At 40.9% G+C, this 25,722-nt stretch overlaps 2 protein-coding genes across 6 annotated transcripts in view; one reads left to right on the plus strand and one right to left on the minus strand.

Annotated features, from left to right (window-relative positions):
- Nucleotides 1-25,179, minus strand: zgc:172121 (uncharacterized protein LOC337599 homolog). 5 transcript variants are annotated; one of them, XM_052025620.1, is made up of 8 exons: nt 24,591-24,950; nt 19,769-19,836; nt 18,042-18,214; nt 12,017-12,120; nt 9,365-9,526; nt 6,427-6,632; nt 5,807-5,883; nt 1-158 (listed from the first exon to the last, which is right to left on the minus strand). In XM_052025620.1, the coding sequence occupies exons 3-8, from the start codon at nt 18,148-18,150 to the stop codon at nt 82-84; spliced, it is 735 nt and encodes a 244-aa protein (XP_051881580.1). In that variant the 5' UTR covers nt 18,151-18,214; nt 19,769-19,836; nt 24,591-24,950; the 3' UTR covers nt 1-81. The 5 variants fall into 5 exon arrangements, with proteins under 5 accessions (XP_051881580.1, XP_051881577.1, XP_051881581.1 ...); XM_052025617.1 differs by lacking the exon at nt 24,591-24,950 and adding an exon at nt 24,338-24,555; XM_052025621.1 differs by lacking the exons at nt 19,769-19,836; nt 24,591-24,950 and adding an exon at nt 25,125-25,179.
- Nucleotides 1-25,722, plus strand: part of ercc5 (excision repair cross-complementation group 5) — a 93,969-nt gene that overhangs the window by 32,721 nt on the left and 35,526 nt on the right. The window contains exons 11-12 of the mRNA XM_052026570.1: nt 13,200-13,274; nt 14,337-14,511. Of these exons, the coding sequence (XP_051882530.1) occupies nt 13,200-13,274; nt 14,337-14,511 (250 nt within the window). The remainder of the gene's footprint in view (nt 1-13,199; nt 13,275-14,336; nt 14,512-25,722) is intronic.

Here is a 25,722-nt window from a genome sequence, read left to right on the forward strand (position 1 = left end):
TACAGTATTTAACAAGAACTTTAATGGTTGATAAAGATTTTGAGAGGTGGTAGTATTTATATTCTTGGCCATCCTTGAAGCTCATTTAAATGACAAATCAGGTTTCAGCATACATCGTAGCTCAGCTATATCAGCTGGAGTAGTTCGACAACAGCCACCTATAATTTTTGTTTTAAAAAGTACAATTAGTAATGTTTGTTCTCCAGTATTATTAAAGCATAGGTTCTAACATCATTCGATTAAAGATAGACACACCACTATGTTAGATGATTCAAAATACTTGTTTAGGATCATAAAGGTCTAGGATTGTACTACATGAAATACAAACCATAAAAATATTATGATGACAATTAAGATTACAGCATAGTTCCTGTTTAAAATGGGGATCAAGGGATATAAGGTTAGTGCTGGGAAGTGGTGCTGAAGTAAAGGATCAGCTCTGATGATATTGAACTGAAGAACAGGCATGAGGGGCCGAATGTTCTTTAAATGTGCCGCTGCTGATGGAGAAAACTTATTGCTGTTCATCCAGGAATATTTTTAGGAACCCTAATGACTCAACTTGAGATTAGTGCCTCATCTGTCTGTGTCTGTATCATCTGATCACTGTTCACAACTGGCTTCACTCTTCTTAGGATAGCAAGAGGACAAATGATTAGGGTACATACTCCTCATTGCTCTCCATTGACCCCTGTTGGAAAGTGCATAAGCATGAACAGTCTTGGAGAACGGCTATGATCCACTTGCAGTCTGATAGTTTAGTTCGACACTCACCATCTAGACCCGCAGATAATAATGAGTGAGGTACCAGAGGTGAGTGGAGTGAATAAAAGTCTGTTAGCCACATCCAGAAACTGGAGACAAAGAATGATTTTACATTTGTATATCATGTTACCTCCAAAGCATATCACATTTACTTTTGAAATGCAGTTAATACTATGCAACCAATTTGCAATTAAAATTGACAAAAATAAGCAGAGAAAAAATTAACTGAATAACTGATTAGTCTGTGTCAGAGGGATAAGGCGAAAGTGATGACAGGACATTAGAACTACTTTGCAAATAGGTCATATAAATCATCCAAATAGAAATAGCCTTGATTTAATGTTATTTTAAAAGTGTCATCTTCAAGAGTGTATTTCCTTCACTACTGCACTGACATATCCTGGTACATGGGCTCCAGTCCAGAACAAAACTTCAAGCCCCAACCTTTTGGTTCAGATACACACCTCCACCAACTGAACTGTAAAAGGGGGAAAATGACAGAAAAGATACTTATTTGTGTAGCAGACTTAAGATACAAAAGGGCGAGTACCATAATTGGAGCAAATGGGCATTTCTGTGGCCACAGCGAGACTCCAGGATGGTATGTTGTCTCCCTGGTGCCAGGGTCAGAGATATCTCAATCAGATTCAGAAGATTCTGAAAGGGGAGGGAGACCAGCCACAGGTCATCATTCACATTGGTACTAGTGACAAAGGTATAGAGAGCAATGAGGTCCTGCAAAGCGAGTTAAGCAGAAGGTTAAAAAGCAGGACCTCTAGGGTCATAATCTTTGGATTATTCCTTGTGCCGTGTGCTGGTAAGGGTAGAAATAGGAGGTTAGGAGAGATGAACATATGGCTAAAGAGATGGTGCAGGGGGAGGGCTTGAGGTACTTGGATACATCTGGGGCAGGTGGGACGTGTATACGGAGGATGGGTTGCACAAAGTGGAAGAGGGCCAATATCCTTGCAGGGAGGTTTGCTCAGGAAGGTTTAAACTACTTAGGCAAGGGGAGAAAGGGTAAGAATCAGTAGTAGTGCAGATGGGGAGATTGCCTCAAATGTAAAGGATAAAGCAAGTCCAGTGGGCAGAGCAGACAGAGGCAAGTTAGGGACGATGGGAAAGGTGGCATGCTCAACTGCATTTACTTAAATGCAAGGAGCCTCACATGTAAATCAGATGAGCTTACAGCATGGATCACCACTTGGAATTATGACATGAATGCAATCACAGAAACATGGTCATATGGGTAGAATTTAGATTTAAGAGAGGGGCAATCAATTTGTTGGGATTAAACCAGAGGCCTCCCAATAGTCAGCAGGAATTATAGAAACACATATGTAGGCAAATAGCAAAAATGTGTAAGGGCAATGGGATTATAAAAGTGTGGGACTTTAACTTTTCTAATGTTGAATGAGATTGTCTTAATGCAAGGGACTTAGATGGAACGAAATGCTTCCAAAAGAGATTTTTGTCACAATGCATACAGAGTCCTACCATAGACAGGGCAGTACTCAACCTTATCTTAGGAAGTGAAATTGGACAGGTGGTGGAGGTGTCAGTGGGGGAATACTGTGGGAACAGTGACCATAATTCTGTAAGTTCCAAAGTAGTTATGAAAAGGGATAAGGTTGGTCCTCAAGTTAAGGTCCTAAATTAGGGGAAGGCTGATTTCAATAGCATAAGACCTGACAAAAGTAGAGTGGGAGCAGATGCTTGCAGTTAAAATGACATCTGATAAGTGGGAATCTTTTAAAAGAACATTAGTGAGAGTTCAGGACCAGCAAGAGTGAAGAGCAAAGATGGCAAATTAGGGAACCTTAGACGACAGCATGTTAAAAGTTTGATCAGAATAAAGGAAGTATATGACAGGTATAGGCAAATGAAATCAAGCAAATCTATTGAGAAATATCGAGGGTGTAGAAGACAACTTAAGAAAGTTAGGAGGCCAAAAAGGGGCCATGAATTATCCCTGGCAGGTAAGGTTAAGGAGAGGCAATATAAAACAACTTAAGGCTAATGTTGGTCCTTTTTTTCTTAAAAGAGCAGCAGAGATAAGCAGGTAACTACAACATGAGCCTTATATCAGTGGTAGAGAAATTATTGGAGAAAATCCTAAGGGATAGGATTTATGTACATTTGGGAAGGCAGGGCCTGATCAGGGATAGTCAGCAATGGCTTTGTACAAAGGAAATTCAGCCTCTAATTTGATTGAGGTTTTTGAGGAGGTAACTAAGAAGATTGATGAAGACAGGGTGGTAGGTGCTATCTTTATGAACTTTAGTAAGGCATTTGACAAAATCCCACATGATATGCTGATCCAGAAGGTTAAGGCACATGGAATCCAATGCAAGCTGGCTAATTGGATCCAAAATTGGCTTGATGATAGGAGGCAGAGGGCGGTGGTGGAGGGATGCTTTATTGATTTCAAGTCTGTGACCAGAGATGTATCACAGGGACCTGGGACCTTTGTTGTTTCTTATATATATTAACAACTTGTACGTTTGCGAATGACACAAAGATTGGTGGTGTTATGGATAGCAAGGAAGGTTGTCTAAGACTACAGCAGGATATAGGTCAGAGGGCAAGTTGAGCAAAGTGTTGGAAGATGGAATTTAATCCCACAAGTGCAAAGTGATGCATTTTGGGAAGTCAAATAGCACAGGACATATGTGGTAAACAGTTGGACACGATGGAACGTTGATGAACAGAGAATCCTAGGGGTTTAAGTCCACTGTTCTCTGAAAGCGGCAACACAAGTAGATAGGGTGGTGAAGAAGGCATACGAATGCCTGCCTTCATAGATCAGGACAGAGAATATAAAAGCTGGGATGCTATGTTGCAACTTTGCAAAACACTAATAAGGCAGCACTTGAAGTATTTTGTGCAGTTCTGGTTATCACACTTTAAGAAGAACACAATTATACTGGAGAGAGTGCAGAGGAGATTCACCAGGCTGTTTCCTGGATTAGAGGACTTTAGTTACAGGGATAGGTTGGATAGGCTGGACTTGTTTTACCTGAAGTAAAGAAGGCCATGAGATGACCTGATAGAGGTATATGTAATTATGAGAAGCACCAATATGGTAGACAGTATCCCTTTCTCATGGTAGGGTTATCAAAAACAAGAGGGCATAGGTTTAAGGTGAGAGGAAGGAGTCTTAAAGGGGATCTGAGGGAAAGCTTTGTTTTAAACATGGAGTAGTTGATATCTGGAACACACTGCCAGAGGAGGTGGAGAATCAGATAGAATCACTACATTTAAGAAGTGTTTGGACAAGAACTTGAATAGGCAGGGCATAGAAGGATACAGACATAATGTAGGCAAATGTGATTAGTGTGGATGGGCAAAAAGGTCATCACGGTAGAGCCTATTTCTGTGCTGTACAGCTGTCTCTAAATAATGAGAACCTAAGAAAAATGAATACAAAGTTGATAACAAAGGATCATAAGCATCCTAAATATTAATCTAATTAAAAGTATCAGAAGGAAAGTGGCAAGTACAAACCAAGAAATAGTGGTATTAAGTCAATTTATCTTTAATTCAGAACAGGAAGGAAAAATTATCAAGCCAAATACCATTTTTTGAGATTGCAGTGGGGAAGCTCACCAGTACAAGTGATCAAGTTTGGCTATAAGGTAGATAAAGAACGATACATAACAAAAGGTTGAAGAAAATTTGTGCAGCAATACCTGACATTTTATAAATTCTGTAATATTCCAAAAGCGTATTAAACAGTTTACATTATCTTTTTAAAAAAAAATCGAGACATGCCTAGAAACTACCAAGCAATAAGTCACTTGTTGAAATAGTTTTCAGAAAGAGAGCTAAGAAGGTATGGGGATAATTTCTTTTCCATTACTTTCCCGCATGGATTCAGAAATGGTGATCAAGTTTTACTTTACAAAGCAGTTAATGGCCTGGCAGACTATGCACGTACAATAAATGTTCAGTGCTTAGAATTTTCAAAGGACATTTAGATAGTTGAAGGTTATGTTGTTTGGTAAAATCATTTTAAGGAAGTGGAATATGGTTTCCACCAACCTAAACATACATTCGCTTCACTACCAACATCCAGTGACTGCAGTTTTTCATTTGTGAAATACACTGAAGTTATTTCCCAGGGTTATTCCAACAGCAACCTGCATCATTTACCACCCAGGAATACTTGTGCTTCAGGTACATGCAAACACCACTCCAAGTTGAACATTCTCCTGACTTGGAAATATAGTGCCATTCCTTCATTGTTACTGGGTCTAAAGCCTGGAACTCCCTCCCCAGCCACATTGAGGGACTACCTTCATCAGAAGGACTGCAGCAATTTATGAAGGCAATTCAAGGGAAATCAGGGGTGGGCAATCAATGCTGGCTTTGTCAGTCACATCCAAAAATTTAAATTAATAAAAAAAAACTGCAAGTTCAAAATAAGTTACGAGAATACTTCACAGGTTAATCATGGGATAATATTTTATAATCTACCATGAAGTGGCTCAATAATCATTTTGATAACACAATATTTGGTAACATTTGTGTCAAGTGATAAACTGACCAATATATAATGAGAGAACAATGCACACACAAGTCTCTCCAACTCCTCCTTTTCCACTCTTAAATTCATGTTTTTACTCATCCTCTTTAATATTCCCTTATTTGGTGTACTGCTCATTTCTACTATACATTTTTATGAAACACTATGAACATTTTCTGAGTTAAAGATGCTATATTGTTCTTGTTCTTAAGAGTGCTGAAGTCAGTATTTAATGGTGTGCAATTAGCTAAAAGCAAATAGCTACGTCCACAGTTAAAAGTTATTTTGCCATATTTTCAATATCTTTTTCAACTTTTCCAAAGGCTAGTGATACAAAATTCTGATTTTCAGTAAAGCATCAGTTTTTTTAAAACCTTTTTTAAAAAATGGTTAATCTTCAATTGAAAGTCTTCCCTGGAAACATCATTAGTAAGGAATCAGTAAAGACACATTTTATTCTTTCTGAATGTTTTCTTGATCCTAGTCATACAACTCATGTTTCTAAAAACTTACCAATCCATTCAGCACCAAGTTCCTTCCATTCCAATGCAAGTTTTGCTAGTTGACTTTTGACTGGACCACTTTCCCAGCTGGTTTCGGAAAAAGAAATTAAAATTACAAAATTAAGAAAAATGGATATCATATACATTGTCACAAAAGCTGTAGAAAATGAATATTTACTGGATGCCATAACCTAATTTCCCCAAATTATCAGTCATATTCTTCCTGATATACAATTGTATGGAAGCAAATCAATACTACATGCTACAAGCAGAATAAGTATTTTATCTTAATCATGACTGTAAATGTGGCTGTAAAATATGGCCATGCACTTATAAATCCCAGGGAAGCTTTTGTATCATTTCATCCATCTGTACAGAAGCCAAGCAAAACAAACGCCTAATCTAAAGCTAATAGTTTTGCACAACAATCAATTAATATTTCTTGCTACATTACTGCAAAGGATCTGCAACTAACACAAAAGAAAATTTATTTTCTAAGAGGATTTAGAAGCCTAACTGAATTTACAAAACAGAGACATTACTTTTTTTTCAACTAAAGAGAAACAGATGCATTATAATTTTACTTTACAAAATAAAACAGTTCTACACTTGTTAGTTTAAATGACCCACCCTGTATTAGGACTCCATTTTTCTCCACTGTTTGGATATACAATCCAGCCTCCTTTTGGACGTTTATTTTGTTCAACAGTAGCAAGAAGCGGACCAACTATATCAGGGGAGCAGCAGTTTAATCCTACTGCCACCAGCTGATCAGAATAAATTGGAAATTTCACAGCATCAGCAAACTTCTCTCCATGGGAAATACATCGCTCATCCTGCAAAGTAGTTAGGAAATTATTGTGGAAAATTTCACTACAAAACTGTAAAGATCCATATTAAAAGTAATAGCCTAGAGACTAACTCAGCTGGTGAGATGGGGATTTTGGGAAGTGGCTGTGATGTGGTGGGTGGAAGCTTGCAACAGTAGACCACATTATTCTCGTGGAATCCAGAACAGTCCTGTTGCTCCTCCTGGCCCCACAAAAAACATTTTAATGTTCATCTTTCACACTTCATTCCCTATCCTCCCAGCTCTTTCTGCACTGACAGTCCATAGTGCTCAATCTGCACTTTAGCATGCACCTGCATGAAAATACAAGGCCAAGAGGAGATCTTAAGAACTATGAGGTGAAACCAGAATGGTTGAAAAGCCAGCTACCTCAATTTTGATCTCACTATCATCTTTCCACCAGGTGGAGTGAAATAAAATTCACCTCAAAGTCAATGTTTCATAGAATCATAGAATGATTACAGAAAGGAAGAAGCCACCTGGCTGATCTCACTAGACTTATTATCTTCTCATGAAGTTTAACAATTCTTAAATCGGGCTGACAGAACAGAGAAGTAGGTTTTCTAGTGAGGAGTGGGTGGGAAGATCTGTTGAGTGGAAGCACAGTAATGTGGAGGGTGACTTCTCAAAGTGGATCAGAAATGGGATGGAACGTCCATATTTTTGCGTTTTCTTTCTAGTAAAAGAGACTCAGGACCAGCACAGAAGTTTCTCAATTTTAATGTGTAAAATGAACTTAATTAAATAATCTCCTAATGACAATTAGTATTCCAAGAAAATTTGTTACCAGAGAATTTAATAATGAAACATTGCGCTATATCATCCAACCAGCCGAACAGCAGTTACCAGAGTAAATGCCGGTACAACATTCCCAGTATTTATGTTCCAGTTACACTCACTGGGCAGGCTACTTTAGCATGGCTGATATCAGATTCCTTAAACACTCTATTCTGAAGTCTGTCATAGGAGGAGATTTCCAGACAGAGGAAAATATTAAAGGACATGCTTAAAGCCACCTTGAAAAAGTACAACATCCCCATTGACTTTTGGGAATCTCTGTCCCGTGACCGGTCAAAGCGGAAAAGGAGCATCCAGGATGGTACTGAGACCCTGTTGATCCTGAGGGACTACCCAAGATGCTGGTGCTTACATTCATTTCCAGTCAGAAAGTGACCAGATTGGCAGAGCAGGTTGCTGTAAACAAGGCCAGCCACCTTCAATCTCCTACTAGCCAGCAAAGCCAGTACCTTACTGTGCTGCTAGGAGCCAAAATCTCAAATCTTTGCATCAATAAGAGGCCCCCACAATTCAGCAATCAAATTTCACTGAGATTTTTCGTACAACATGGAAACTGGCCCTTGCCCCAATGAATCTTTACAGTTCATCAAACACCCATTTATATGAACTCAAATTTATTCTCCCCACATTCCCATCAACTACCCTCAGATTCTACCACTCACCTACATACTAATGGACAATTAATTTACCTATCTGCATGTCTCTGGGTTATGAGAAGCTCACCCAGAAGCAACCCATGCAGTCACAGCGAGAAGGTGCAAACTCCACACAGATGTCAGAGGTCAGAATCAAGCCCAGGTCACTGGAGCTCTGAGCTGTGACTGCCCTAAATGCACATCAGTGATCTGATACCTAATTCAAAAGATAATTCCTTCAGTTTCAGTAAAGTACTAAATCTTCATCACACATGATTTTCAACAGCTTCAGCAGATCTAATGTGCCTTAACGTTAATAATCAGTGAATAAGATCATTGAAACAATGGAGAGTGGAATGATATGACAACTACTCACGATAACATGGTTTCAGTAGAAGGGTGAATTCTGTAAGTATCAGAACACAGTCTTTATGTGCAAGAACAGCATTAGACAGCTACTGTTTTTCTCCTCAGTTAACGTGACTGTGCACGCCGTTGAAGAATCTTCAATTTGCTCCCTAGAAACATGGGAAGGGGGTGGAGGTGGTGCAGTAGTCCTGGCAACAACAGGCACTCTAATTTGGGTGAAACCTTACCAAAATCAGGTTCCATCACTAATTCCGTTCTGCTGGCAAAAATCAATCTTTCAATTCGGCATGATCCAAAGAATTTAAGGCTGTCCCACAACCAATGCTTTGAGTTAGCTTTAACATAACAGGCTCAGAACTTATGATTTTGAATAAAGCTCATGTGCACAGAGTCACAGAGAGATACAGCACAGAAGCAGCCCTTCAGCCCAATAAGTCCATGTCTGCCATCAAGCATCCATTAGACTAATCCTACCCTCATCCATTTTATTGTCCCATTCCCATCAAGTCTCCCTCAGATTCCAACACTCTTCGACACAGTAGGGTCAATATGCAGTAGGCAAATAACCTACCAACCCATTTTTTGCGATGTGGGAGGAAACCAAAGCATCAGGTCAAAACTCATACGGTCACAGAGAGAACGTGCAAACTCCACACAGACAGCCCTAGAGGTCAAATTGAACCCAGAGGCAGCAACTCCACTGGTTATGCCACTGTACCACCCTTCAGTTTTCTTATTGATTACTGCTCTGTAATGGCTCAACCTGCTAAGACCACAAACACTCTCAAATCTCTTACAGCCTCACCCCTGCCTAGTTTGACATAATTCAAAACAGGCTAAGTCTATTTCTGTAACTAAACAAATAACTTGGAAATCAATAAAAAATGAATATTATTATTCAACTTTGTTTAAATACCTTGCAGGAAAATGACAGCCAGCCTTTAGTGTTTGGAAATTCTCTAAGAAGTTCCACCAGAGCTTCTCCTTCTTTCTGACTGGGAATCGTTTCCATTGCAATGAGATCCACACCTGCTGTTACTAAGGACTGCATCTGAGGTCGATGCCAAGTCTTTAATTCCTGTAACAAGCCAAAAAGATTATGCAGCATTGCAAACATAAATAAAACATTACTGCTAAGTATCTGTGAAGTTAAGGCAAGCAGTTATAAAATTCCTACAATTTTTAACTTTTTTTTAGTCGTACATTTCCCTGGTTACATTCATAAAAACATGTATAGTATTATGCTATCATGAAGTGTACATCAGAAAATGTTATGCCATATGTTCATTCTCATTAAATGCTTATATCTCCAGATCTATTAGGAGAGAATAATGTTTTAAAGCAACACAATGAAAGATCACTCTTCTCCAAACTCTTTGCAAATTTCATAAATTTATGTGTTTGTAAATTAAAACCAGTGAATTAATACTTTAAGAGACTAGTTATACAGTTGTAAACTGCTACGCAAGGCTGATAAATTCAAGTTAAACTACCACCACTCATCTTTCTTTGCACCCAGCAACTCTTCTGCTCAGATATCCTAATAAAGCGTCAATGAAAGGTCTTCTCGGATTCTCCATTATAAATCTATTGACTCCCACGTCTGCTTTGACTTTAGTCTGTCCCAGCCCTACAATCTATTAGCAAACTTCCACCATCTCCATCACATTCATCCACTGATGCCATTCCCATAACAATGCTTCAGTTACATCCTCTTTTTTCCCTTAACAGAGCACTGCTCTTCACCAGTACCCTGCAAGGTTTGTACACACCACAGACCACTTGCTTCATTTACAGCAAATGCAGCAGAGACTGTACTGGCTTCAGCCACACCACAAGAGGATCAATAGGGAATAAACCACCAAAGCACAAATCATCATCCAACATGACAGAAGGCTACCAGTGGGGGTGAGGGGACGAAGAAGGTATTCATTGCTAAAGTACAGTATCCTCAGTATAGAGAAAGTCAAATATCTTGGATGATGATTTTGCAAATTACCTCTATTCAGTCAATGAAAAAAAAAACTGCAGATGCTGGAAATCTGAGAATGCTTTAAATACTCAATAGGTCACAGATGCTGCCTGACCTGTTCAGTGTTTCCAGCATTTTTTGTTTTTACCACTATTCAGTCTCCAAGGCATGAAGTGGTTGCTTATCACTAAGTTTCATGCTTTGAACAATTTCTAACATCTTCATACCCAACAGAGTGTTTTTTACAGAGCTCAAATTTCCAATAGATGATACATCTTTTGGCAGATAAATTTAAAGGGTCAAAATTGTTTGACAAAGGTTTTTCACATTGTTTATGAGGAAAATAAATTGCATAACTTGTGCCAAAGTGCATAAAGAAGGTAGGTCTGCCAAGTCAGCCCCATCCAGACAAGGTGCAGCCACATCAGAAATCTCACTATTAACCATATAATCAGGATCACAGCACAAAGACTGACAGCCCATTGTAGCACAGTGTGAGTGCAGCAATATTGCATATAATGTTTTGTCAATTATACATGAAACAACAGCACTGTTTGTACATGATGCAAAAGATCACTGCCAGTCAAAATGGAGCACGGTGAACAATATTCTTTCCTCAAAGAAAACCACCAAAATTAGAGTGCAGGATCATATATTCATTCACTATTTCTGTGGGATCTTTCTATACAAATGACCAATTTGCCTATATAATTGTGCCTGCACTTCAAATGTAATTCATTGATTGCATAGACATGGAAGATGCTACACAAAGGCATGTTATGTTTCTATTTTAAATGGCAAATTATCAGTGCATTAATTAAAAATACAAATCTAGCCGTTTCCCTAATGCTCCAGATCAGATATCATCTCAGGAACATCGGTAAATTTCTTCAAGGTGACACAACTGTGGCAAAAATAATGCAATTTTTCTAAGCTTTATAAAGGCTTTTACGTTCTCACAGTGGCCCCTGTCACAGTGAAAATTAAACAGAAAATTGTAAAAAATCTGTTCATGTCAGAAATTATTCTTTTTTAAAAAAGGTATATGGGCGTTACTTCCAAGCCTGGATTTACTGAACAACTATAGAACCAAGTGCTTTTTAAGAGGGTGTTAAAAGTTAATCACATAGTGTGGAGTCGACTCAGATTCCCTCTCCAAATGTGATTTCACAAGCTGCCATTTTGCCAACTGACTTCTCAAACATTCAGACATTATGAGTACAATCATATTTACTTCTTCACAGATGTTTAATAATCAAATAGATCCTGGTTTGGGGCAGTTTCGGGATAAGAGATGACATTTAAAACTGAGGTGGAACTTCATAATTCAGTGGCTCACGAATCTTTGGAATTCTCCAGCCCAGAGAACTATGTGTATAGTTGTATATGTATACTCAGCCACTGAGTATATTAAATGCATAGGTTAATAAGTTTGTAGCCTTCAAGCAAATAAAGATTAATGGAAGAAGTAACCAAGTGGGCAGGATCAAGATAATTTTATGAGCATATCAGTCTTACAGTGAACGCTATGTTTTCTATTGGATAAGACACTTGCTAAAGTAATTGAAATGAAACATTGCAAAATTTGCTCCATACCTCTTTAGTCATCTGTTCAACATAATTCCCTGAATATTCAGAACCATCATGCAAAAATGCTCCATAAGGTCCAATGGAACCTGCAATGAGGGGCTTTTGCCTTTCTTTAAAAGAGATTAACAAAATATTTTGGTTAAGTTGTCAATAAGCTAACATAAGCAAACAGAATTAATTGTATTATAAAACTTGTAGAAAAAGGATACTTCAAAGATAAGCAATTCTTAATCAAGTGACTAGCTTAGGCATATTGCTCATGAAATGCACAGGTTTAATTCTTTATTGGTGAGCAATTAGTTGTTCATATACAATAGGCTGGTCAAGGTGATAAAGGTAACTTATGCATCCTTGGTTAGGAAGGGAGAAGCAGTCTAGATTCATTCCTCTCCTCATTAATTTGTGACCTCTTTCTAAAGTCTACATGCTGATATTGAGCTAGGATAAGATCATGCCTGGGTATGACACACAGTGTAATCAAAAAATCTACACACATTTACTGTTAAGCATCACACAAGAGGCATGTAAAAGCCCATTAAAACAGAAATTCCATTAAATTATAGATACATTTTCTAAAATATGTTTTACAATGCCGGCGAGATGCATCGATCCAATAACAAAATTTGATTGAAAAACAAAATACTGAATTTGCCAGAAATCTGCAAAAACAAAAAACAGAAAGTGCTAGACATACTCAACAAGTCAGGCAACATCTGTAGTATGAGAAACAGCTCATATTTCAGATTGACAATCTTTCTTCAGATCACTGAGTTCAAGCCCCCCTTGGCAGTGGGGAATTCAAATTCAGTTAATTAAATAAATCTGGCATCAATGATAGTGATCATAAAATTACCAACTTCTTGTGGGGAAAAAACCACAGCTAGTCCTACTCCTGCCCTTTGAAGGAAGGAAATTTATCATCCTTGCCCAAACTGAACTACATGGGTCTCCAAACTACAATGTGGTTGACTTTTAAACCACCTCTTGAAATGGCCAAGTAAGCCACTGAGATCAAGGGCGATTGTGAACAAAGCAGTGGGGCAGCAGTACTAACTGCTACACTGTGCTACCCAATGACTTCCAACTGGCATCAGGTCAAAATCCTCGAGGAAGGCCTCCTCTACAAGCAGAAGGGAGAGAGGGTAGAGATCAGAAATTGGCAACCCATCTCACTGTTCATTGGTTGCAGCCGTGGCTACAATGGAGCAGAAGAACAAGGCAATTGTAAGCAGTGTCAGGTTGGCTAGGAAGAACAAGATGAAAGGTATCCCAAAAGACAGTCTGCTTTCAATTAAGTTCTCCTTGATTACTGCACCTTCAAAGGCATGAACACCTTTTGCCTGCAGAACTTCCCAGTATTCGATGTTATCTTCTGAAATGTTGAGGGATGTCTAAAACTGCTTCCAACCTTCCAGGAAAAAGGGGACAAAGTGCCACTGTTGCTTCTGAAGGCAGAGCCTCTGTTCATCCTCCCGACACTGAAAGAGCGTGCATTGACATTGCACATGTTCAGCTCTCACACTCCAGTTGTGGACGTGCTAATGTTCCATTCCAGCTATGTTGCTGCAGCAGGAAAATGCATCAACACAAACAACCACTTACAGGTCTGGACAAGCAAGCATTATGGATAAGATGACACTTAAAGTAGACACAAAGGGGGTCATCAATCACTCACACTGCAATTTCACAATCAGAAGAAATCACAGCTACATGGTTTATGCAGGACCACCCAGAGCATGTCGTACGTGCACCTAACCCGGACGTGTGGCAACCCAATGCACTGATCTGCATACACTGCAAGCAGGAAGGTTAACAAACCAAAGACTGCAGGAGTCCAAGTGCTGCAACCTGTGTGAGTAGGCAGGTTGCCTCTACAGGGCCTGCCACAAGTATTACCCCAGCTCTGGGAGACTGGAAGCAACAAAGCATCAGAAGTATCAAAAGTACCCAAGCTTTAGGAAACCTGGGAGTAGTGCAGTGTGCCAAGCATCCCAACTCCAGGAGATCAAGAGCTACAACTCAGAAAACCAGAAACAGATGGAGGGGCAACAGTGACTGAAAAAAACTCTGGTCTCCCCATAGCAAAGCCACCAGCTTCATTGCAAAGGAACTCAGGCAGGTGATCAGGGCATGTATCACAAGTATAACAGTTTAAGCATGCCTTGGATATGCTGGGACAGAGCAACTGATTGTGGTAATGTGACCTTAGGGCCTTGAATTTTAAGAAAATTAGGTTTAGAGATTGTATCGATTAATGTGCACAGAAAGCAATGGATGATACGTTGTGACCTCGGAATACCTTTCTAAGGTCCTGTTGATTTTGCAGCTTACTCTGCACCTCATCAACTATCGGCAATGGCCACAATGGTGATCCCACAGGAGAGCAATATGGTTAAGAGGAACTACTGCTACTCCACCAGCCTGGGAATTCTGCTGCGGGAGGCAGCTTCACCATCACTGAAGTCACAGAGGTGGTTGGTGGCAATCTCCTCGAAGCAGAGGTAATGGATACAAATGCTTCACTCCAGCTAATCAATACGTACATCCCAATTCTGAAGAACAAGTGGCTGGCCATTTTCTAGCAGCTCCCATTGGTGCTGGAGATGTCCCAATCGTCGATCCGAGTGGGAACTTCATCATCAACGTGGCTGGACTATCTGGCAGAACCAACAGCAAGCTGGACATCACCTTCAGAGTCCTGACGGAAGTGGTAAATGATGTCAAGCTCTGCAATATCTTCAGTTACCCTGGTGGAAACCAGATGGTTCCATCTGGTCCCAGATATATTTCCTCTGTGTCCCAAGCACTCATTGTCAAATCCACCAACGTCACACTGGTATTCTCCTCAGATACTGCCTCCTGCTGGCTTTGGAGCACCTAGGCAACAGCAAAACATATGTCAGTCTGCTGTTTATTGATTACAGCTCAGCATTCGACACCATCATCTCCTCAGTCCTAACCAACAAGCTTCAAAACCTGGGCTTCTGTACCTCCCTCTGCAAATGGATTCTCGACTTCCGGCAGCATCCATCATTATGGACCCTAACCACCTGAGACGTGCCCTCTTCACATTACTGCCGTCGGGGAGGTGGCATAGGAGCCTGAAGACTCACACTCAACATTTCAGGAACAGCTTCTTCCCCTCCACCATCAAATTTCTGAACAGTCCATGAACCCACGAACACTACCTCATTATTCCTCTTTTGCACTATTTATGTATTTTTGTAACTTACAGTAATTTTTATGTCTTTATGTCTTGCACCGTACTGCTGCCCTAAAACAACAAAGTTCACTACATACGTCAGTGATAATAAACCTGATTCTGACTATCACCCACCAGATGACTAGAAGACTGGCAAGGGGACATAGAAGCTGAACATCAAGCTACTAACCCCAGGAAATATCAAGGAACTTAAATGGTATTGAACAGCTTGGAGAACCATGAAACCTTTTTTTAAACTCCCTAATGCACTGGTGGGAAGCAATCATCAGGAAGTTCTTCATCTTCAAAGTGTTCAGCAAGTCAGATAAAGAGAGGGAATTCTGTCAACTGCAGAAAAGGTTACAGAAGCTGTTCCTGCTGCAATTGATGGAGTTGGATAAGGAGGTGGAACTCCAAGAACCTCTGTGCCTCCAAGATCATCTTCCAACCCAGAGTCCACCTCGTGGAGCAGGATGAGATGTGCTCACTCATTCTTCTATAAAGTTCACAGAGTGAGCTCTGTAATTAGTAGCCTTAAGGAAGAGGACAACTCAATAATATCCTACATGGCCAAACATACAAAGGATCTGCAAATACTTCCAATGCAGATCTGTGTGATTTCAAGGCCACAGACAGCATGGCTTTCCAGAACATCCTGTTTTTATTTTGGTGGTTTAAATTAAAGTAAACAGGAGAATCTGGGTCAGCTATCGACTCTGGATCAGCCATTGACTCTGGTTCCTTTAAGAATAAAACTCCTGTCAGCAAAAGCTCTCCGGCCAAGTTCTATGTGACTCTGTGGGATTAAGTGAGCCCACACTTGCTGGAAGTATGCAATGCTATGCTTCTAGATGCCAGCATATAAGAATCCATGAGGAAGTGCAGCATCACTCTCATCTATAAGCAGAGGGGAGAAGGGGAGATCACAAATTGGCAACCCATCTCACCATTCAAGGTAGATTAGAAGATTCCATCCAAGATCTCCGCTGGTCAAATCAAGGTCTGTTCTAAACTGAGGGATCTTGCGGGACAAAACCTGTGTTGTACTTGACAGGAAGATCTCTGAAAGCCTTGAACTGCTCAGATATACAATCACCCATGTACAAAACAGGGCTGCATACTTGCCAGGTCAGTTTGGATCAAGAGACAGCCATTGACATCATATTGCACATGGTACACGAAGAATGTGCTCTCCCAAATGAGCTTTAGGGAGGGAATCCAGAATTGGATATAACTGCAATAAAAAGAGAAAATGCTGAAAATACTCAGCAGGTCAGACACATATGTGGGAAGGGAAGCCAGGTTAACTTTTCCGATCAAAGACCTGATGAGATTTTTGTAAAAAAGGGCTCAAAGGGTTACAATTTCAGGGCTAGAGCCGTGGAAAGCTTAAAAAGTGCTGAAACAGATGGTGCACAAAAGTAAAGGTATGGACACACAATATCAGGATAACAGGATGTGTAAAGAATGAATAACAAGTCTTTGTTTGGTAAGAATGTCAGCAAGTGGTTGTAGATGTCCTTGTAGCCGAGGATAACAAGAAGTACAAATTAAGCAGTAACATTGTAGACGTTGTAGACCACCACGGAATGTGAACACCCCCATTTCCCATGTACTCGAACTGTATAAATCGGTTAGCTAATCAACGTACAGACAGACTCCCTTGGACTCTGACCAGCTGTAGCCAACAGTGAGTCGGGGTAACAATGGAGTTCTCTATCTCTGCAAAGAAATAATAGAAGTTTGGTCCTGAAAATGTTTCTGAGTGATGATCTCGGTTCATAATAATTAAGAATCTGGCAGTAACAGACCCATGAAGTCAATTACTGCATGGAATGTTCTTGAGGCCCTGTGAGATAAGACCATAGTAGATTCTTTTGGATGGTTCCCCAAAAAGACTATCAAAGTCACTTAGCAGAATGCTTCATCACCAGAACTCTCAAACAACCACAAAGACCTTGCTGAATACTGGTGAGAAGGGTCCTCCCCGTTAGATCCTTCATGCACAGTCAGAGTTTCAATCCCATGGCAAGCTGCCGTCAAGGTGGCTGTGACTCTCCTTTGGAAGGTGTTTTGCCAAGAAGGTCTGCAAAGGGATGTAGTCACAGTTTGTCACAATTCATCCCAAGCGGCAACATGACACAGGACTCTGTGCTCTATGTCTTTTTCCCCGTTTAACAATCTCTCACACATTTCACTCATGTGTCGTCCCCAAACATTCCACAAGTAATGTCAACATACAAGTGAATGCACTGAATTGCTAGGTACAGTGAATAAGGATTACTGCCTGTCGTGATTGCAGTACTGCATATTTTGTGAATAAAGTATATTTTTGGGAGAAAAAAATTGGAGAATAAATCCTTACTTTGCCAGTGATTCTCACATCCTATAAAATTAAAGAACCTGACATGCTTTGTGGATGACATTGCAAGCAATGGGAAATATCCATAACTCCAAACTAATTAAATTTTTATCATTAGAGGAGTAAGCATCAGTAATGTTTCATTCCTTAACATCACTTGATCAAAAAAATGCATTATGAACAAATACTCCTGCTTTAGTAAAAGATATTAGTGCTGGCTAAAATTCAATAGAACATTGATAATTTAACATTTCGGAGGATTTTATATTATAAATGTTATTATTTTAAAAACTATATTTACTACCAATTGACTAAAAATTTACATTTACATGTTTACCTATTAGTCTGATTAGAAAAAGATATTTGCAAAACTTCAACACAATCTACTGCATAATATTTTCTTAAAATTAAAAAACAAATCTGAAAATTGTTAAAATGTCCCCCAAATAAAAAACAAGTTACTGCACCCGAGCTTCTGGATTCTGAAAGAAACTCAGTAATAGCCTCTTTGGCAAGCTGTACTCCTGACTGCAAGAGCTGGTCTGCCTCCTCTGGTGTCAAACCAAGATACTTCATAAATCCTGCCACAGCCCCCTGGTATGTGGCTGTAGTGATGACATCAGCTCCACAACAAAGGTAACTAGAAGTGCAATAATACATATAAAAAAATCTTAAAGTTGAAATTAGAAATAGAATTTACTTTCAAAGTAAACTAAGTTATCATTACCAGTTGAAACACAATACAGTAGATTCCTCATTGCTTAACTTTAATGGATAAAGCATGTGAACTTTCTGGGTAACTGGGAAAGACATCTTGTTGGATCTTTGCCTTTTAATCCCCTATTGGTGATATCTTTGAATGCATAGGAAGTACCACCAGCTTCACTAGCAGACATAGGCAAACTGGCTAAAGATCACAGGAGTTTGAATTGGAATTAGTCATGTGTAGTCATAGCATCAAACTTTGAGAAAAGTTGTTCATTAAGTGACAATGAATCTTCTGATGGAACTTTTTCTATACTAACTTTTTTTCTGGATCAGTTTGCTGTCAACAGAAAGCAGACAATAATTACAGAGCAATTTACAAAGAAACTAACCTTTGCATTGCACAGCTTACACAATGTGCACGTTTTGATCTTGAAGAAGATTTCTTTAGTTCCTTTGCTTTATAGTATTTTTAGAATGGGTTGCCAAACAGAGCACCTCTTCTTGCAACCAACTCAGGCAATATAACTGCTACATTTTAGGCTTTAACATCTCTCATGCCCTGTTCTGAAGTTCACTGTTGTACATAAATGCCTACTTTCTATAAACCTGAACAAGAATTTAAAACAAAATATCTGTTAATCTAGTATCACCTATAGCTCAAATAGGAGCTCATTATTTTAACAGCTTAATGAATTAGTATGAAACCCCCTTGTTCTTCTGCTCTCTAAAGGCTGGAAATACAAATACAGACCTTCTGTTTTTATCTATTATTCATGAGTCACGATAAAAGCACAAAATCAATCCTACCAAATTTATAACCTTAAATATGAAAATAGTTTTAGAAAATGACATTTAGTGAACTCTCAATATATACAATATTTAAAACTGAGATGAGGATGAATTACTTCAGCCACTTGGTGTTGAATTTGTTGCCACAAGGGGCAGGGGAAGCCAAGTCATTGGGTGTATTTAAGGCAGAAATTGATAGGTTCTTAGTTGGTAAGGGGGTTAAGGGTTACGGGGAGAAGGCAGAAGAATGATGTTGAAATAAAAAAAATCAACCATGATTGAGTGGTAGAGCAGACTTGATGGGCCAAACGGCCTAATTCTGCTCCTATATCCTATGGTCCAATATAAAACATACCATCTTAATATTCACAACATAAAGTGCACTATTTAGTGTTTAATTGATCTCTGTTTCATCCCATTGAACTCGGCCTTATCCATCTAAAACTTATTTTGTGTCTTTCCATTTCAGATGTGCATGTGCAAAAGAGAAAGGAGTTAGTGAGGCTTCCTCAAGTACTTACTTCTCAAGCACTTATAATGAATACCTACACAGGGTTCTCAGGGTACATAAGGCATGTGCAAATGCCTTGCTCATGCTATTTTTCTTTCAACTATATTGGGTTGTGTTTTTTTAAAATCATCAAATAAAAAGCAAAATTTTCAAAAGAAAAACAGAAAAATTGCTGCTTCAAATTACCTTGCATGCACATTTTTGATAGCTTGTGGATTTGTATGCAATACTCTGGCACTCCATAATGGATCTTCCTATTACAGATAAAAGTACTGATTATTAAAGTGCAATTTTGGTGTACATCCTTTGAGCTGCTAACTCAAAAGGATACAATGAAATTCACTTCAATATGGGTCCATCCACTACCCAAGTTTGACTGCCCAGCCCAAAAGCCACAAATAGGGTACAACAGTGCTTCTCTCTCTTACAGTTAGGGTTACAGATTATTGGCTGGGGAGACAGTGAGCCCAAACTGTAGCTTTCATTGCCACATGCATTAGGAGATTTCAGAAAAATATATTTTGTGGATCAAAACCAGTGACTGAAAGGCAGTTTATTGAAAAGCTCTCAACAAAAAGCACATAAAGATCTTAAAATATAAATGAGATTATGAAAGTCCAACTGCAGATTGCTGTGTCATAGTACACTGAGCTTGCACGTGATAATCATGGCCAGGGGCTTGTGAGAGCCTGAGTGAGAGATGAAGCGATGAAAGAAAGCTTAGATTGAGCAGTAGGTCACTTTACCTAAAAAGGTAAAAAGGGAAATTACCAATTACTGGTAAAAGGCAATAAAGTGAGACACTAAATAACAATAAGCCAGTCATTCTAGCGGGTAAGTTGTTGGGAAAAATTCTGAGGGGTGACCTAAATCAGCATACAGACAGGCACAGGTTCAAGGATAATCAGAATGGACTTGTTAAGGGAAGGCCACTTCTGAATAACTGAACTTTAAGTAACAAGTGCTGATGAGAGTAGAGCATTAATGCAGTATATATGGAATTCTGTTTGCCCTGTTGGTGCAGGAATGGAAAGGGGCATTGAAATGGCATGGAACTGGGAGTTCAAGATGGCCACTGTGGACAGAGTGCAGGTGTTCGACAAAGTGGTCACCTAGTAGAGGAGGTCACATCGCAAGCACTGTATTCAATAGATGAGGTGGGAGGAAATGCATGTGAATCTCTGCCTCACCCGGAAGGGCTGATTGCGGTGAAGGAGGAATCGTGGGGACAGGTGTTGCACTTCCTATGGTTTCAGGGGAAGTGCCACAGGACAGGAAGAGATGAGTGAATCAGGGATTCACAGAAAGACAGTGGTCCCTGCGGAAAGCAGAAAGGGATGGGGAGGGGAAAATGTGACTGGTGTCGGAATCACGTCGCAACTGGTGGAAAAAATGAAGAATGATGTTCTGAGTATGAAGACTGGTAGGGTGAAAGGCAAGACAAAGGAAATTCTATCACTGTTCTGTCTGGGGGAGGCAGGTTAGTGCAGAAGTGTGGGAAATGGAGCAGATGTGGGTGAGGGCTTCATCAACCACAGCAGAGGGGAAGCCACGGTTCCTGAAAAAAACATTTCAGATGTTCTGAAATGAAAAACCTCATGTTGTGAACAGATGCAACGGAGATGGAGAAAATGAGAGAAAGGGACGGCGTCCTTACAAGAGACGGTGGGAGGAGATGTGTTAGGTAGCTATGGGAGTCAGTGGACTTATAGTAAATGTCAGTGGATAATTTGTTTCCCCAGAAAGGGGAGAGAGGTGTCAGAAATGGTCCACATGAATTTGAGGGCAATGTGGAATTTAGTAGCGAAGATGATAAAACTGATAAGTCCCGCACCAATGCAGTCGTTGATCTAGCAGAGAAAGAGCTGAGGAGTGGTGCCGGAATAGGTTTGGAACAAGGACTGTTCCACGTAGCCAACAAAAAGGCAGACATAACAAGGGCCGGTGTGAGTGCCCATGGCTAGACCTTTGATTTGTAGAAAGTGAGAGGAATCAAAAGTTGTTTTGGGTAACAACAACAACTGCCAGGCAGATGAGAGTGTTAGTAGAAGGAAACTGGTTGGATCTATGTTCCAGAAAGCAGCAGAGAGCCTTAAGCCCTTCCTGATGGGGGATGAAAGTGTATGTGGACTAGACATGCATGGTGAAGATGAGGCAGTGGGGGCCAGGGAATTGGAAGTTGTCAAAATGGTGGAGGGATGTAGGTGAGAAGGGATTGGACAAGGGGTACAAGAGAGAGGTGAGGTATGAGGAGATACGTTCGGAGGCGCAAGAGCAGGCAGAAACACTGTTTGTGGACCTTGGGTAAGGGACAGAAGTGGGCACTGCGGGGTTGGGGCACTATCAGGTTCAAGGCTGTGGAGGGGAGATCTCCTGATGTGACGAGATCTGTGATGGTCTGGGAAACAGCGGCCGGATGGTGGAGTAATGGTCCTGGGGTAAGTAACGAGGAGACGTCCAAGAGCTGCCGTCCAACCTCTGCGAGTCAGAGATCAGTCCGCTAGATCACAATGGCACCACCTTGTCTGCTGGCGGTTAGGATTGGTGCTGGGTGAGTAAAGAACTGCATGTTCAGTGAAGGTGAAGTTGGAGTAGGTGAGTGGAATGGAGAAATCAAGATGGTTGATGTCACATCAGCAAAATGGGAAATGAAAAGGTTGAGAGGGTAAAAGGCAAGAAGGAGGTGTGTATACGATGAAGAGTAGAGTTGGGCATGTGAGGAGGGCTAATCAGTGCAGTGGTGAGGACACCTTGTCAAAGAAATAGGCACAGAAGCAGAAGGGATGGAAGAAGAGCTAGAAATCATGACAGGATCTGAACTTGTTGAGGTGTAGGCGCAAGGGTACAAAGCTGAGGACGCTGCTAAGGACAGACCGCTCAGCATCAGATGGGGAGGTCGGAGGGGATGGTAAAGACACGGCAGGGGTTGGAGCTGGAGCCCTTCAACCCAGTTCCAACACCTGGCGTGTGGGATAGAGAACTGGGGGGGGGGGTGTGGTGTGTGATGGTGGGGGAAAGGGAGCTCAGAGGGGAGAGGGGAGGGAGAAGGGTTGTGGGTGGTGTTTGGGCTGGGGGTAGGAATACGAGGCCAGAGGAGGGTGGGGAGATGTGACGAGGTCAGCGGCAGGGGAAAAGCAACAGTACCTTATGTTCTACCTGGGTAGTCTACAACTGAATGGTACGAACATAATAAGCTTGTAAAGCTTCAGGGAGAGAGGGAATATCTTTGAAAACGTAAAACCAAGATGACTATGGACCCGCTGGGCTTGTCCTCCTGCTCTGCATTTTGCTACTCCCACATTCTTTTGTCCAGGTTCCTTTGTCTATGTTCTTAGCCTCTAACAGCTTCCATTCACTCATTGACTAGATAACCTTGTTAGTCCCAGGGTCACCCTGGTTTTACCCTATCAGACACATCCCCTCCCCCACCCTCCCTGCAGCGTTATGAGCTTCTTTTGTCTCCTTTTCAGTTCTGATGAAGGGTTCCTGAGCTGAAACATTGTGTTTCTCTTCCCACAGATGCAGCCTGACCTACTGAGTATTTCTAGCATCCGCAGTTTTTTTTTAAATTTTCATTTAAGATCTTAAGGGCACTTGACAGAGTAGATGTTGAGATGTTTTCACTAGTGAGAGAGTCACAAACAAGGGAACATAGTTACAAGATAGGGACCAGTCATTTAATACTGAAATGTGTACAAATTTCTTTTCTCAGTGGGTAATGAATCTCTGGAATTCCCTGCCCCGGGGTGGTGGAGGCCAGATCGTTAGAAATATTTAAGATACAGATAGCTAAATTTTTGAAAGATTGAGGAATTGAGGATTCTGGGGAACTGGAACTGAAGAGGAGTTGAGGCCAGCACAGATCAGCCGTGCTCATATGGAATGGCAGGGCAGGCTTGAGGTGCCTGGTGGCCTACATCTGCTCTGATAGCAGGACAGGTAAATAATGAGCTTACAATCGTATGGGTTACTTACTTTTATTGGGTGAGCTGAAGAATACAAGAATAAGGCAGAGACAAGAAATTCTGCAGATGCTGGAATCTGGAGCAGTACACAAAAAGTGCTGGAGGAACTCAGAAGGTCAGGCAGCATCCATGGAGGGAAATAAACAGTCGACATTTCGGGCCAAGACTCTACATTAGGATTGGAAAGAGGGCAGAAGAATAAGAAGGTGGGGGGAGGGGGAGGAGTACACAGGCAGGGGATAGGTGAGTTCAGGTGATAGGTGAGTCCAGGTGAAAGGTGAGTCCAGGTGAGAAGAGGAAGTAGCGGGTGGGGGAGGGAGAGAAGATGTAATAACCTGACAGGTGATAGGTAGAAGAGGCAAAGGCAGTAATGTTAGAGAACAAGGCAGTAAGGTTAGGCTACAGCTAGTGCAGTGGACAATTCTGGTCACCACATTTCAAGAAAAATGACATTGCATTAGAGAGGCTGCATAGGAGATTTATAAGGATATTGCCAGGGCTACAGAATTACAGTTATGTAGAGAGAGTGAGTTAGGTTTGAATTTTTGAAACAATGTAGACTGAGGGGAGACTTAATTGATGTTTAAAATTGTGAAAGGCATAGACAAAGGAAATAGTAAGGATTATTTCCCTTGGCAGAGGTCACTCATGAGAGGGCATAGATTTCAATTAATCATTATAGGGATCAGAGAGGAACCAAGAGAAAAAAATCATTCAACTTGTTGGAGTCTGGAACTAATTATATAAAAGAGTTGTGGAGACAAAAACTCAGGGCACATCTCACAAGTACCTGAATGAGTGACGATAGCACCATAACCTGCAAGGCTCTGGACCAAAAACTGGGAAGTGGGATTAACCTAAAGTCCACTTTGGGCTGATATTGCCAATGATAGGCCTCCTATTATTTTATAAAAAAGCATTCATTGGAAATCTGAAATAAAATCAGAAAATACTGGAGCTCCTCAGCAGGGCAGACAGCATCTGTGGGAAAAAAAGTGAACATTTCAGGTGGGTGAAATGTCATCGACCCAAGACTTACTTACATGGAATGTTGTTCAAAAATATAAAAATATACGTTGGAAATCCCCAGCATGTCTGGCAGCATCTTGGAGGGAGAAACAGAGTTGGCATTTCAGATCCACTGATCTTTCATTAGAACTAGGAAAATTTAGAAACCAAACGTGTTTTAAGTTGCAGAGACAGGGTAGAGCCGAGAGGTGCAAGACCAAGAGAGATTGAAAGAGGGAGGGTGGTGGTGGTGCCAACTGCGAGGAGGCTTGGTAATATTAGTGATCGATCCGGAGGAGATATAAATAAAAAATGAATGCGGTCAAAGAGGAAAAACAGAAAATGCTGGAAATACTCAACAGAAAAAAAAGTAAATGTTACAGGTTGAAAACCATTCAATAAAGCGCACCAAGTATTCTGGTTAACTGGAATTGCTTTCCGAGGTCAAGGTTCGTGTCCTTTAGGGGGCGGGGTGAAGATTACATAAAGCGCGAGTCCATTTTTAATCCCTCGGGTTTTTCCCCACATCCCCGGCCCACCCGCCCTCTCTCCCCACCTACCCTGCCCACCTGTATGTTCAGCCCCGCAACTTCGAGCTCCGTCGCCAACCCGCCATCAACTATCACCACCTCTCTCCTGCCTGCCATCCCAACATACGTCAGCTGATCGACACTCCCCGCAGCCAATAGATCAATGCTCCGGGGAGCCCGGGTCGGAGCCGACCAATCACCGGTCGGCTAGTGGGCGACTCGGCGACTGATTGAGGTAAATGTACATCAGCGATGTCGGTCCTTTCTGCGGCGGCCACATCTTGCTCTGGTGGAGGGGAATGCTGTTTGATTTTCAGCTGCCGGCGTTGAGGATGTAAAGTACAATCTATAAGTGCATGGAGGATGAGAAGACGTGGCGATTTGAGGTGGTGGGTGGGCGAGTGAGTGAGGGGATTGTTTATCAGGTCGGGCAGCGTCAGGGGAGAGGGAACCCGTTAGTGTTTGAGGCCGGCCAGCTGTCATAAGAGCCAGTAACGATCGGAGTTAAAAAGGGTTTTATAATGAGGGGAAATAAGAGGAAAGATCAAAAGAGTTGTGATAGGGTTGGGGGCAGGAGAGGAGAAGTGATCAAGGGGACCATGCTGTAAGACAAAGAGGAAAGATTAACGGGTCAAGT

This window comes from Pristis pectinata, chromosome 11 (genome assembly GCF_009764475.1).
Source record: "Pristis pectinata isolate sPriPec2 chromosome 11, sPriPec2.1.pri, whole genome shotgun sequence".
In the NCBI taxonomy this organism is placed as follows: Eukaryota; Metazoa; Chordata; class Chondrichthyes; order Rhinopristiformes; family Pristidae; genus Pristis; species Pristis pectinata.

Excerpts from the sequence above, each read along its gene's own strand:
- zgc:172121 (XM_052025617.1), bottom strand. The coding sequence starts at position 24,361 with ATGGTGCTATCGTCACTCATTCAG. Across the intron at positions 9,527-12,016 it reads TTGAACAGATGACTAAAGAG|GAATTAAAGACTTGGCATCG; the intron begins GTATGGAGCAAA and ends GGCTTGTTACAG. Across the intron at positions 5,884-6,426 it reads AAATGGAGTCCTAATACAGG|CTGGGAAAGTGGTCCAGTCA; the intron begins GTGGGTCATTTA and ends TTCCGAAACCAG.